The sequence below is a fragment of the Procambarus clarkii genome, chromosome 36 (assembly GCF_040958095.1).
Source record: "Procambarus clarkii isolate CNS0578487 chromosome 36, FALCON_Pclarkii_2.0, whole genome shotgun sequence".
Taxonomy (NCBI): domain Eukaryota; kingdom Metazoa; phylum Arthropoda; class Malacostraca; order Decapoda; family Cambaridae; genus Procambarus; species Procambarus clarkii.
Genome location: NC_091185.1, coordinates 3541406 through 3555290, shown reverse-complemented (window position 1 = coordinate 3555290; position 13885 = coordinate 3541406). Strand labels below are relative to the sequence as shown.

The following is a 13885-nucleotide window of genomic DNA, read 5'->3' as shown; positions in this document are numbered from 1 at the left end:
CCACCACCATCACCACCATCACTACCACTACCACTACCACCACCACCATCACCACCACCTCCCAAACGCCATTAAACCCTATTATTTCTCAACACCTCCCACAGGTGGCTGTCAGATGCGAAGGGAACATTGACTCAACTGAAATCGCCACCTTGAGTCCGGAGGCCCTCAGCTTCGACCCCAGCAAGCAGGAGCCCCAGGAGGAGCAGGAGCCCCTGGAGGAGGAGGAGACGCTGGAGGAGGAGAAGGAAGAGAGAACGAAGGAGGATCTGACAAGCGAGAGAGAGGAATACAAGGTGAAAAAAGGCAGAAAAAAGGATGAAAATGGAGAGCTGGATAATACTAATACGGTAAGGCAGATACACACACACACACACACACACACACACACACACACACACACACACACACACACACACACACACACACACACACACACACACACACACACACACACATCCCAGAGCCCGATAGGCTCAGGAATCTGTACACCTGTTGATTGACGGTTGAGAGGCGGGACCAAAGAGCCAGAGCTCAACCCCCGCAAACACAACTAGGTGAGTACAACTAGGTGAGTACACACACACACACACACACACACACACACACACACACACACACACACACACACACACACACACACACACACATTGTTGCATAGCCACATTAGGAGAAAAACAACAGTAAAGGAACAGGTTATGAGATTAAGGATAGGGGCGGAAGGATTCACTACAAATGACAAGGAAGTGTGTGAGGAATTGAATAAGAAATTCCAGGAGGTCTTCACCTTAGAACAAGGAGAAATTCCAGAGGTAAGTGAGGGAATAGCTAACCAGGAACCACTGGAAGAGTTTGAGATTACCAGTGGGGAAGTAAGGAAGTGTTTACTAGAGTTGGACGTGACGAAGGCTATAGGCCCAGATGGAATCTCCCCTTGGGTTCTAAAGGAAGGAGCAAGAGAACTGAGCCTACCACTCTCCATAGTGTATAACAAATCACTGGCAACAGGGGAACTGCCAGATATTTGGAAAGCAGCTAACGTAGTCCCGATATACAAGAAAGGGGATAGACAGGAGGCACTGAACTACAGGCCAGTGTCCCTAACCTGCATACCATGCAAGCTGATGGAGAAGATTGTGCGAAAAAAACTAGTGGAGCATCTGGAGCGAAGGAACTTTGTAACACAGCATCAACATGGGTTCAGGGATGGCAGGTCCTGCCTCACAGGGTTACTTGAATTCTACGACCAGGCAACAAAAATAAGGCAAGAAAGAGAAGGGTGGGCAGACTGCATATTTTTGGATTGTCAGAAAGCCTTTGATACAGTGCCACACAAGAGGCTAGTGCGAAAGTTGGAGATGCAGGCTGGAGTGAGAGGGAAGGTACTCCGGTGGATAGAGGAATACCTAAGCAACAGGAGACAACGAGTCTGTGTGAGGGGTGAAGTCTCAGATTGGCGAGACGTCACAAGTGGAGTCCCGCAGGGGTCAGTCCTCGGACCTATACTGTTTCTGGTATATGTAAATGATCTCCCAGAGGGTATAGATTCGTTCCTCTCAATGTTTGCCGACGATGCAAAAATTATGAGGAGGATTGAAACAGAGGATGATAGTAGGAGGCTACAAGATGACCTGGATAGACTGAGTGAATGGTCCAACAAATGGCTGTTGAAGTTCAACCCGAGTAAATGCAAAGTAATGAAACTAGGCAGTGGAAACAGGAGGCCAGGCACAGGATACAGAATAGGAGATGAAGTACTTAATGAAACAGACAGAGAGAAAGATCTAGGAGTTGATATCACACCAAACCTGTCTCCTGAAGCCCACATAAAGAGAATAACGTCTACGGCATATGCGAGGCTGGCTAACATCAGAACGGCGTTCAGGAACCTGTGTAAGGAATCATTCAGAATCTTGTACACCACATATGTAAGACCAATCCTGGAGTATGCGGCCCCAGCATGGAGCCCGTACCTTGTCAAGCACAAGACGAAGCTGGAAAAAGTCCAAAGGTATGCTACTAGACTAGTCCCAGAACTAAGAGGCATGAGTTATGAGGAAAGGCTGCGGGAAATGCACCTCACGACACTGGAAGACAGAAGAGTAAGGGGGGACATGATCACAACCTACAAAATCCTCAGGGGAATCGACCGGGTAAACAAGGACGAACTTTTCAACACTGGTGGGACGCGAACAAGGGGACACAGGTGGAAGCTGAGTACCCAAATGAGCCACAGAGACGTTAGAAAGAACTTTTTCAGTGTCAGAGTAGTTAGCAAATGGAATGCATTAGGAAGTGATGTGGTGGAGGCTGACTCCATTCACAGTTTCAAATGTAGATATGATAGAGCCCAATAGGCTCAGGAATCTGTACACCAGTTGATTGACGGTTGAGAGGCGGGACCAAAGAGCCAGAGCTCAACCCCCGCAAGCACAATTAGGTGAGTACAATTAGGTGAGTACACACACACACACACACTAAACCAACATGAACATTCTCCCCCAAATATCAAACAAAGAGACAGGGTAGCGATACCTGTCATCAAGCCGACCTACAAACAGACAGGCAGACAGGTGCCTGAGGTAAACAAAAATCTTTGGCGCCAATAAATAAACAAAAGAACGATGACACCTTCCACGTGGCATCCGGCCCTCACTCAGGGTTGTTTAGAACGTAAACAAACAAACAAAAAACATTATTAATTAGGTGATCACTTGCCACAGTGAGAGGGGTGGGGGGGGGGGAGATATTCACCTGCCTCAGAGACTTAACATCTCATCCGAGGATAAAAGCCATGCAACAATCCAACAGCAACAGCCTGGCTGCTCTGATCCCTTCCCTTCCCCTCACTCGCCCTCATCTCAAGCAAACACAATAGCTGGACCCCAGTACCCTCAGGAATTTAAATGGAAAGTTTAAAGGTGACAGGTTAAATCGTTTGATATTTGAAATGCAGGCAGACGGAGAGACAGACAGACAGACAGACCAGACAGACAGACAGACCAGACAGACAGACAGACAGACAGACAGACAGACAGACAGACAGACAGACAGACAGACCAGACAGACAGACAGACAGACAGACAGACAGACAGACAGACAGACATGATATGCAGGACAGAAATACATGTGAACAGGAAAATGTAGAAACCTATAAATATGTAGCTAGTGAAACCTAGAAACCTAGTAACATGTGGGCAGAAAAACACATAGAAACAGACAGACATATGGACAAGAACACAAGGAAACAGATTCGCATACGGGGAAAGGCTGAGACAAACAAACATATGCAGAGGCATAATACAGACAAATACATAGACATAAAGACAACACAGACAAGTGCACAAGAGTGTCAAAATGTTGGGTACACATTGACACAGCTCTTGTCACTTATATCCCTATATCATGGCAACACAGCCCCTTGTAGTTGTGTTATATAGCTAACACAACTATATATAGCTATATATAACTATATACAGCTATATATAACATCTGTATAACATCTGATTTTCTGTTTGTGTAAGGTTAGAGACCTGATGCTTGGGGCTAGTCTCACTCAGTTGACCAGACCTCACACTAGAAGGTGAAGGGACGACGACGTTTCGGTCCGTCCTGGACCATTCTCAAGTCGATCTACTTGAGAATGGTCCAGGACGGACCGAAAAGTCGTCGTCCCTTCACCTTCTAGTGTGTGGTCTGGTCAACTTACTTTAGCCACGTTATTGTGACTCATCGCCTGCATAGTCTCACTCAGCTTTCCAAGATGATACAATGTGTGTATTAGTAGTAATAGTGGTAGTAGTGGTAGTAGTGGTAGTAGTAGTAGTAGTAGTAGTAGTAGTAGTAGTAGTAGTAGTAGTAGTAGTAGTAGTAGTAGTGGTAGTAGTGGTAGTAGTCATCCCAGGAGACTATGGAGTTGCGCACTGGTTAGCGGTCTAAAGTGGCCTCTCTGGGGCATAAAGCCAGGGGTAGGTTGATACTGGGTATATGAGGGTACCTGAGATTAATGTGGGTATATGAGTGTTAAAGGTCAGTCGAGGCTTGAGCCCGAGTGTCATCCTTTAAGAAATATCGGCATCTATAGTGACCCCCCCCCCCCCCTGACCAATTTACACAAAGTCTGAAATTGGGAATATGTTTTCCGTAGAGTTGTCATGGCATTTTCAGCTTTCATTAATATTCACACATAAATATAACCCATCATAATGAGACAGACATTGCAGCCAAATTAGCGTGTAACAAGTTTGAAGTTGAATTAGATCTAGGTATCCCCATCTCTGCTGTCAAAACTGTATTGGTCCAAACATTCAGATCTGATAGGAAAGAACTTACTGACTCCCAACGACCTGAAAGTACTAGTATAAAAAGCTATGATTTGTTCAGATCTGAAACCTACATCTATGGACAGCACAAAACGTCCACTAGACTGTGCGACACAGTGGTTGCAAGGATCAGGTTGGGTTACCGTTACCTGTGGCAGGTGGCTGCAGGTGACGGGTCTCCCAATCCTGAGCACTCCAGTTGCAAACTCTGTGAGCAGGAACTACGGCATGATCTCCCGCACTACATCACTGAATGCCCAGTTATTAGACCTTTCAGACCAGTTGGCATGAGGTACCTGGAGCTTTGCAATTACTTTATTCACTCTCGTATTCTTGAAGATATCCTCACAGTATACCCAAAATTTGCCAGTGCAGGCTATTAAACACATGGCCCTGTATGACTAACCATCCTGCGAGATGGGGACTTGTATTACCACTGCTACCTTATTCAATCTTGTGTTGTTGATATCCTCAAAATGCATCCGGAGTCTGCCAGTGCAGACCGCCTATCACATGTCTCTGTATGACTAACCATCCTGTGTGATGGGGATTTTATAGCATCACCTAGTTAGCTTTTTTTTGACACACTGTACTCCACTTCATATAGTCTAGGGTAGCTGCACTAATGCAGATGTACCTCATAACTTAATAAAAAAAAAAAAATTCATTAATATTAAATTTGCTGAGGAAGAAAGAGAGAAGACTGAGGGAAGGAGAGCTAATTAACGTTCTTCTTAGGCAGGTGTATGTTATGATATAATTTGTTATTGTTAATGTTATCCTAAACATTTCAATAAGTAGTAAAAATGTTTGTAAACATTCACATGTTAATGGAGGGATTTTTTTCTCTGAAGGCGTGGCTGGAGCAGGCAACAGCGAGCCTTCCCAAGCCCGAGGCCCTGCAGGGAGGACGGCCCGGTCTCCCCCTTCAGGCTGGGGCCACATTTGGGGCCCACCAGCCTCTGCAGGGAGGCACTCTAGGAACCCACCAGCCTCCGCAGGGAGGCACTCTAGGAACCCACCAGGCTCTACAGGGAGGCACTCTAGGGACCCACCAGGCTCTACAGGGAGGCACTCTAGGAACCCACCAGCCTCTGCAGGGAGGCACTCTAGGGACCCACCAGGCTCTACAGGGAGGCACTCTAGGAACCCACCAGCCTCTGCAGGGTCTCCACTTGGGAAGGATTCCTCCCTCCTGTGCTCTTTGCTCTAGAGAAAGGAACCTCTGTAGGATCATATCAGGTAAGGAAGACACAATATGTCGTTTTGGCTATATTGACGGATCCGGATCTAGATCCGGATCCGTTCTGGATCCATTGACCAATAGGGATCAGGCAAATTTTAGCTACCCAGTCAACCAGATTTTAAGTCATCTAAAATATATGTCTTGTTGACAAGCAATATAATTATTATCTGAATCAGATCCCGGTTACATAAGACATTACAAATTCAACGTGAATTTGATTCAAGCAAGTTCCTGTATCTGATAGAGTTCAGGAGACTACGATATTTAGTCATTCATATTATATTTAGTCCACAGGGCTCCACTTTATACAAGTATATATTTTTATTACATTTCCGTTCATTTTTGTTATTTAACTTGACAATGTACGTCACCTTTCTAACTGTGAGTAATGTGTATTTTATTTATTGCCTTTAAATAAAGCTTTGAATCAGCTTTTATCTCGTTATGAAATGGTTGATACTATTCAATTATTTGCTATGTATCCTGCTTTTTTAAATGTATATATGAATGTCCCTGGAAATGTAATAGCTACTTTTGTCTAAATTGCATTGTTTGTGCACTGAATCGATGTATTATTGACCTTACATACGTTTATAATACAGTAGATAATGGTAATAATTACAAGTTTTCTATGATAGTTTCTTTCAATAATAATTACCAGTTTTCTATGATAGTTTCTTGCAGTAAAGGAGTAACTGCAATAATTTTATAAACCAATTATGATTGTTGAACCATCTCCGCAGGTATCTTCACCAGGTCTCCTCTGCCCTACGGGTACTCCTTAGTCACCCCTGTGCCAGCGGGAGTCTGTAATCTCACCATTACTGAGATGAAGCCCTCAAAGAACTTCTTCGGTGAGTGAGTGCCTGTTTTTCAAACAAAAAAATATGTTTTATTTAATGTACGAACATATTATACAAAATACATGTATATGTATATGTATATGTTCGTCTAATGCTCCTGTTCACCTAGCAGAAAATAGGTAACCGGGAGTTAGGACACCGTTATGGGGTTGCATCCTAAGCAGAGTCGGTAGTTTCACCTTGGAACAACCTATAGAGAGTAGAAAGTCTATTCGAATCATTTTCATAATGGTAAATGATTTTTGTAATGATAAATGAGTTATAGGGGCCCGGTAGCACAGTTGAATTCGTTCTCGACGCACAGTCGAGAATTCCAGGCTCGAATCCAGGGCGAGACATAAACGGTTGGGCACATATCCTGTTCACCTAGCAGTAAGTAGGTACTCAGGAGTTAGTCATCTTGTTGTGGGATTGTACCACTGAGTGGGGTCATTAATTCGACATTGGGAGGGAGGGACCTCGATATAAGACTAACGTGAGTGTGAACACACGCTGGCTGCCTGTCCCCCGACACCATGAATTATTATGATAATCGTCAGGTGAAGCTGTACAGTATCCACTGTGCTTCATTGTGTTTTTGTATATGCTATCCTATTTAGCTTGTATTTTCTTTCAATAAAGAAATAAGATATAACAACAGCACTAGTGGTGGGGAGGAGAGTTTTCTGGTGGACAATCAGGAAGAGAAATATTCTTCAGGTCATCCAAGTTACATGCAGGTGTATCACTTAGACAGTTGTGTCTCTCTCTCTCTCTCTCTCTCGCTCTCTCTCTCTCTCTCTCTCTCTCTCTCTCTCTCTCTCTCTCTCTCTCTCTCTCTCTCTCTCTCTCTCTCTCTCTCTCTCTCTCTCACTCTCCTCTCTCTCTCTCTCTCTCTCGCTCTCTCACACTCTCACACTCTCACACACTCTCTCTCTCTCTCTCTCTCTCTCTCTCTCTCTCTCTCTCTCTCTCTCTCTCTCTCTCTCTCTCTCTCTCTCTCTCTCTCTCTCTCTCTCTCTCTCTCGCTCTCTCACACTCTCACACACACTCTCTCTCTCTCTCTCTCTCTCTCTCTCTCTCTCTCTCTCTCTCTCTCTCTCTCTCTCTCTCTCTCTCTCTCTCTCTCTCTCTCTCTCTCATCTCTCTCTACACTCTCTCTCTCTCTCTCTCTCTCTCTCTCTCTCTCTCTCTCTCTCTCTCTCTCTCTCTCTCTCTCTCTCTCTCTCTCTCTCTCTCTCTCTCTCTCTCTCTCTCTCTCTCTCGCTCTCTCACTCTCTCGCTCTCTCACACTCTCACACTCTCTCACTCTCTCACACTCTCTCACTCTCTCACTCTATCTCTCACTCTCTCTCATAACATTATTTTGTATTATGTGATGAATTTAGTTAACATGAAGATTAGCTTGACAAACAATATTTATTTGGTTAGATGATGGACCGATCAACCTCTGGAGTGTTATTAAGGCTAATGAACCTCTTTATTAAGTCTATTAAGGCTAATCAGTCTCTGGAGGGGGATATTAATATCAATAAGCCTTTGCAGGGTTATTAAGGCCACCACAATAGCTTATACTGACCTATTAGCAAGTATCCTTTAGACCTGAACATAGCCCAGGACTATTATAAAATCTCAGTATATATATACACCGTGTAATTGGCTACACTTTTCGGTGTATATATCCCTTACAAGTACGTATACGTTAGACATGAGCACAATCCACCAACATATGTTGACCAGACCACATACTAGAAGGTGAAGGGACGACGAAGTTTCGGTCCGTCCTGGACCATTCTCAAGTCGATTGAGACTTTGAGAATGGTCCAGGACGGGACGACTTGATTGAGAGTTGAAACGTCGTCGTCCCTTCACCTTCTAGTGTGTGGTCTGGTCAACATACTTCAGCCACGTTATTGCGACTCGTCGCCTGCATCCACCTACATACTTTTCATGTCTATTGAATTTTTGTTCATGAATGTGTTTACTAGTTGTGTTTTTTGCGGGGGTTGAGCTTTGCTCTTTCGGCCCGCCTCTCAACTGTCAATCAACTGCTTACTAACTACTATTTTTTTTTCCCCACACCACACACACACACCAGGAAGCAGCCCGTGACAGCTGACTAACTCCCAGGTACCTATTTACTGCTAGGTAACAGGGGCACTTAGGGTGAAAGAAACTTTGCCCATTTGTTTCTGCCTCGTGCGGGAATCGAACCCGCGCCACAGAATTACGAGTCCTGCGTGCTATCCACCAGGCTACGAGGCCCCTGTGACGGCCATGTTCTGTTGCTTGGCCAAAGTGACGAGATTCTTGGTATACTTTTTTCTCAAGTGTCTATCCATGTATTTGGCCTCAGCTCTGCGACGATCGGACGGCACCTATGTTCTGAATGGCAACTGGGACATCCAGGCATCCGGAGAGTACATAGCGGCCGGTACCACCTTCCTCTACACCCCGTCCAGCGATGACCACGGCGAGCAGCTCTCAGCTCCTGGACCTCTCAAAGAACCCATAGACTTCATGGTAGGCCTACTCAAATATATTGAGCTTTTTGCATAAACCAAAAGTAAAATAGGTACGGGCGCTAAAGTCCCCGATAATGTTTTTATATGTTATCCCTTAAAATTCTAACTTTTTTTTAGTTTTCTTTCATACTGATATGTGCATCATAGAAAATGAGTTTTCACACGTCGATATATTGGCTAACTAAGTTATTTGTTATAGTATCTTTGGTTTTCATCGGATTTATTCTGCATATTCTACTGTATTTCTAATTCCAATAAATTGTTACCTAATTATACATATTAAGGGTCTGTTATAGTTTAGCCGGATGAAGGAAACAATCCTATTCTTTATTTGTTTATTTAGCAAAAAGGCGCTTTTAAATTCCAGGAAAACATATATTTTTTTATTTTTTTTATTTATTTATATATACAAGAGTTTTTACATTCTTGTACAGCCACTAGTACGCGTAGCGTTTCGGGGAAGTCCTTAATCCTATGTTCCCTGGAATACGACCCTCACGAAGAATCGTTTAACAACCAAGTACCCATTTTACTGTTGAGATAAACAGAGGCTACAGTTAAGGATTTGCGCCCAGTAAATCCTCCGTAATACGTAAGATAAATGAAAAGAAAGGTGAATCAATATGATAATATGACCAAAATATATGTAATACTACACATGACTTTCAATCCTTACATGGACCAACTCGTGAGATAATATATCTTCCCTTTTCCTCACAGCAACTTCTGTATTTTGACCAGACCACACACTAGAAGGTGAAGGGACGACGGCGTTTCGGTCCGTCACGGACCATTCTCAAGTCGATTGTCACAATCGACTTGAGAATGGTCCAGGACGGACCGAAACGTCGTCGTTCCTTCACCTTCTATTGTGTGGTCTGGTCAACTTACTTTAGCCACGTTATTGTGACTCACCGCCTGCAACTTCTGTATTCTTTGAGTCAATCCCAATTGTTTAGATGTTGTATAGAGAATGAGCCAGCAGTAGAGGAACTCTAATGGTCGGGTTACATTCTCGCCTGCTTTTAGAGGATGAAAGCAGAGGACATTATGTTCGAAAGAAGAGTATCGGTACGTGAAAGTCCCCTCATTAGTGTAGCACACTGAAAACTGCTTTGCAATGGGGCTCTCTTAATTAGCAATCAGATCTGCCTCTATGTCTTTGTGTTTTTGTGTGTGTTTGTGATTGTGTTTTTTCTATTATTTGTTTTCTGTCTGTCTTCTTGTCTTCCTGTTTCTGTCTGTCTACCTGGTTTTTGTCTATTTTCATAGGGAAGTAGGGTTGGCACAGTTTCACATAGCACCCTTCTCTTTTACGCCTATCTCGATCCGCCCATGTTGGGCACGTACCCAACAGCAATTACCATGACAAATTTGGTGAAACTCGCCCCAAGCATCTTGCCTCCAACCTTGAACAGACAGATAGGCATTTTTGTTGATAGATATAAATATTTTTAAGCTGCACAATTACTGCATTCTAACACTGCTGCATCAGTGGGGACCGTGGTTGGTCGTCATCTATTGTTCTTACGGTTACGCGACATGGACTACTCATGTAGTCGAGAGAAAAAATATTTGTATAAAATCCATTTATTATCCGATCAACTTGGGGATAGTTTACAAATGTTTGCCATGAAATTTACGTTTTCTCTAATAGCCGAATAGCTTATTAAAGAGAACGGCATGACAGTGAATCATCGTGGTAAAACAATTGTATTATTGACACCATGAGTATAATCGACGTAGTTTTTATATATGTTGCCGGTCGAACGCATTCTTATGTGACCTTTAATACCCATGTTCTCATAGAACATTTTATTGCGAACACATTGGAACAAAAATGAAATACATACATTGAAAAATTATGTCAGGACATGTGAATTGAATATACACTTTTCAAAGCGAGTTTCGCCGATATGCCGCCGCGGGATATAAATATAAATATTTTTAAGCTGCACAATTACTGCATTCTAATAACATATACAAATTTCAACAGCTTATCTCCCAGAGTCCCAACCCCGGCGTCAAGTACGAGTACAGAGTACCGCTACCAGAGTACCTCGGCAGTTCCTCCTCCAGTGGCTTAAACCCCCCGTCTGGAAGTCTGGGAAGTTCACCTGGAGGTCTGCGGCCACATATGGGCGCCCAGCTGACTCCTTTCCAGCCTCTGCCTCAGGGAACTTCAAGCTGGCGGCTCAAGGAACACCAATATCGGTCTCAGGAATCCAAGCTCAGGTGGCGTGAGCCAAGGCGTTCCTGGATTGTATCCGTATGGCAGCGGGAATACAGGGCTTCCAGCAGGCAACTTCGGGCCATCTCTTAGCGGCGGCGGCACCAACCAGGTCGGTTTCAACTTCCAGTGGAGTTCCCTTTTCTTCCTCTCAACCCACAAAGTGGTAGTGTTGCAGCGAGTCCAGCAGGATCCCAGAGAAAGAGTCCCACATTTTTGGGAGTTCCAGCTGCCATCTCTCCCCACAGTCAGCCCCTTACGCCCTTGGGGAGCACAGGCAAGGCCACAGGGACTCTACCCATACCCTGGGGTCCTACATACGGGTCACAAGACAGTGGTAGAGGGGTACCTCTAGGAACCCAGTTTTTGCCGGGACAACAGTACCCAAGAGTTCCAACGGGAGGCTCTGTGTCCTCCGGTGTAGGATTCACAGGGTCTAGGTATCCGGGACACACCAGGACAGACGGTTTAACCCTAGATGAGGGCAGCGTCGATGCAGGAGGAGGGACGGGCTTGACGTCGGGAAGAGACGGCGCTTTCCCACCGGAGTTCCCTAAGAATAGCGTTCCTCTGAGACCTATCGCCATCCCGAGGCCTGGCACCCCAGAAGGGGCAAGACGGCCGTCTGGCGGTGTTTCCGGAACCCAACGACGGCCCTCAGTTGGGTCGTCAACCCCTGCTACCCCAGCTGACACCCACAGGACACGACACCAGCATGGGTCACAACTTGAACAAGGTGAGGACAGCATTTGATTTTCCGATGAAACAAGCTCGTATTTTGAGACATGCTGGTTATCTAATACTGATTTAGTGCTTTCTCCTTTCATCTTAAAGGCATAATTATGTCATCAATGTATTATTTGCCATAGAATGTATATTAAATAATGCATAAACAGCATTAATTAGCTAACATAATTGCAAATGAATCTAATTCCTTTCTGAGCGAGAACTTCGATGATATGACGTAGATTTTCTTGTTTCGGAGTGACTCCTTGTTGGGAGGTCGAGTCATCTTGCGTCTTCGTCTTCCCAGGTCGGAGGAAGGCGTCTAACAAGCCTTCGGAACCCCCGCTCTTCGATCTTGGAGTCCAGTTGATGCAGCCTTCAACGTCGTCTCGGAACCGGACGGTACGTTGGTTGAGGAGTTCCTTGGGAGATAAATCAAGACTTTCATTTGTAGTCCAGGTAGATGACAGGGTAGATGAACATTTACGCCTTTGGGAAGAGACATTTTCCGAGGATTTCTATTGAGAAAATAAGGCTTTCATTTTTGTTTTTGTTAACTGTATGAAATACAAAGTTTTGAGAGAGAAAAAAGGATTGTAGGTCTTTTGTTTTGTAAATAGTAGAGATTGGAGGGAATTGTTTTTTTAAGTCGACTGAAATATATTTTGAGTCATATTTTCATTTAGCATATTTTCAAACTCCAAATATGTCAGAAATCGGCTAAAAAATAACGACCATGAGTCAGTTATATGATATCTGATATATCTGATATTTTGAAAACAGCATACAAAAGGTGACCCATCGCCGTTTTCAGTAATTGGCATATTTTCAGTATAAAAATTCGTAATTTCAAACTCCATATATGTGCAATGAGCTAGAATTCAGCTCGAAAATAACGCTCATGAGTCAGATTTCCGATATTTCTGATATTTTAAAAACTGCAGGGGGGATTGGGCAAAATATGACCCATCGCCGTTTTCAGTAATTGGTATACTTTCGGTATGAAAAGTCGTAATTTGAAACTGAAAATAGGTGCAGAGAGCCAGAATTCGGCACAAAAATCACGCTTAGGAGTCAAATTTCCGAAATTTCAGATATTTTAAAAATTGTAAAGGGGGTTTGATCGAAATATGACCCATCGCCGAAATCAGTAATTGCCATATTTTGGGTATAAAAAGTCGTTATTTGAAACTAAAAATAGATGCAGGTAATCAGAATTCGGCTCAAAAATCGCGCTCAGGACTAAAACTTCCGATATTTCCGATATTTTAAAAACTGCAGGGGGGGGGGTTTGGGCAAAATATTACCCATCGCCGTTTTCCGTAATTGGCATATTTTCGGTATAAAAAGTCGTAATTTGAAAATTAAAATAGGTGCAGAGAGTCAGATTCCGGCTCAATAATCATGCTCAGGAGTCAAATTTCCGAAATTCCAGATATTTTAAAAACTGTAAGGGGGTTTGGGCGAAATATGACCCATCGCTGTTTTCAGTAATTGGCATATTTTCGGTATAAAAAGTAGTAATATGAAACTGAAAATAGGTGCAGAGAGCCAGTTTTCGGCTCAAAAATCACGCTTAGGAGTCAAATTTCCGTCATTTCAGATATTTTGAAAACTGCAGGGGGGTTTGCGCAAAATATGACCCATCGCCGTTTTCAGTAATTGCCATATTTTCGGAATAAAAAGACGTAATTTGAAAATGAAAATAGGTGCAGAGAATCAGAATTTGGCTCAAAAATTACGTTCAGGAGTCAAATTTCCGAAATTTCAGATATTTTAAAAATTGTAAGGGGGTTTGGGCGAAATATGACCCATCGCTGTTTTCAGTAATTGGCATATTTTAGGTATAAAACGTCGTAATATGAAAATGAAAATAGGTGCAGAGAGTCAGTATTCGGCTCAAAAATCACGCTCGGGATGTGGGAACCGACCTGTGAGATTTATATTTATTTAATTTATATGAATTTATATTTACGTTAATTTATATACTTCGA

General features: G+C 43.5%; 1 protein-coding gene across 1 annotated transcript in view; it reads left to right on the top strand.

Moving 5' to 3' along the window:
• LOC123749220 (uncharacterized) overlaps positions 1-12505 on the top strand; it is a 29221-nt gene extending 16716 nt beyond the window's left edge. The window contains exons 3-8 of the mRNA XM_069336432.1: positions 1-350; positions 5177-5564; positions 6312-6422; positions 8767-8933; positions 10932-11901; positions 12199-12505. The exon at positions 1-350 is cut by the window's left edge and continues 65 nt beyond it. Of these exons, the coding sequence (XP_069192533.1) occupies positions 1-350; positions 5177-5564; positions 6312-6422; positions 8767-8933; positions 10932-11258 (1343 nt within the window). The 3' untranslated portion in view covers positions 11259-11901; positions 12199-12505. The remainder of the gene's footprint in view (positions 351-5176; positions 5565-6311; positions 6423-8766; positions 8934-10931; positions 11902-12198) is intronic.
• Positions 12506-13885: the final 1380 nt, after the last annotated feature.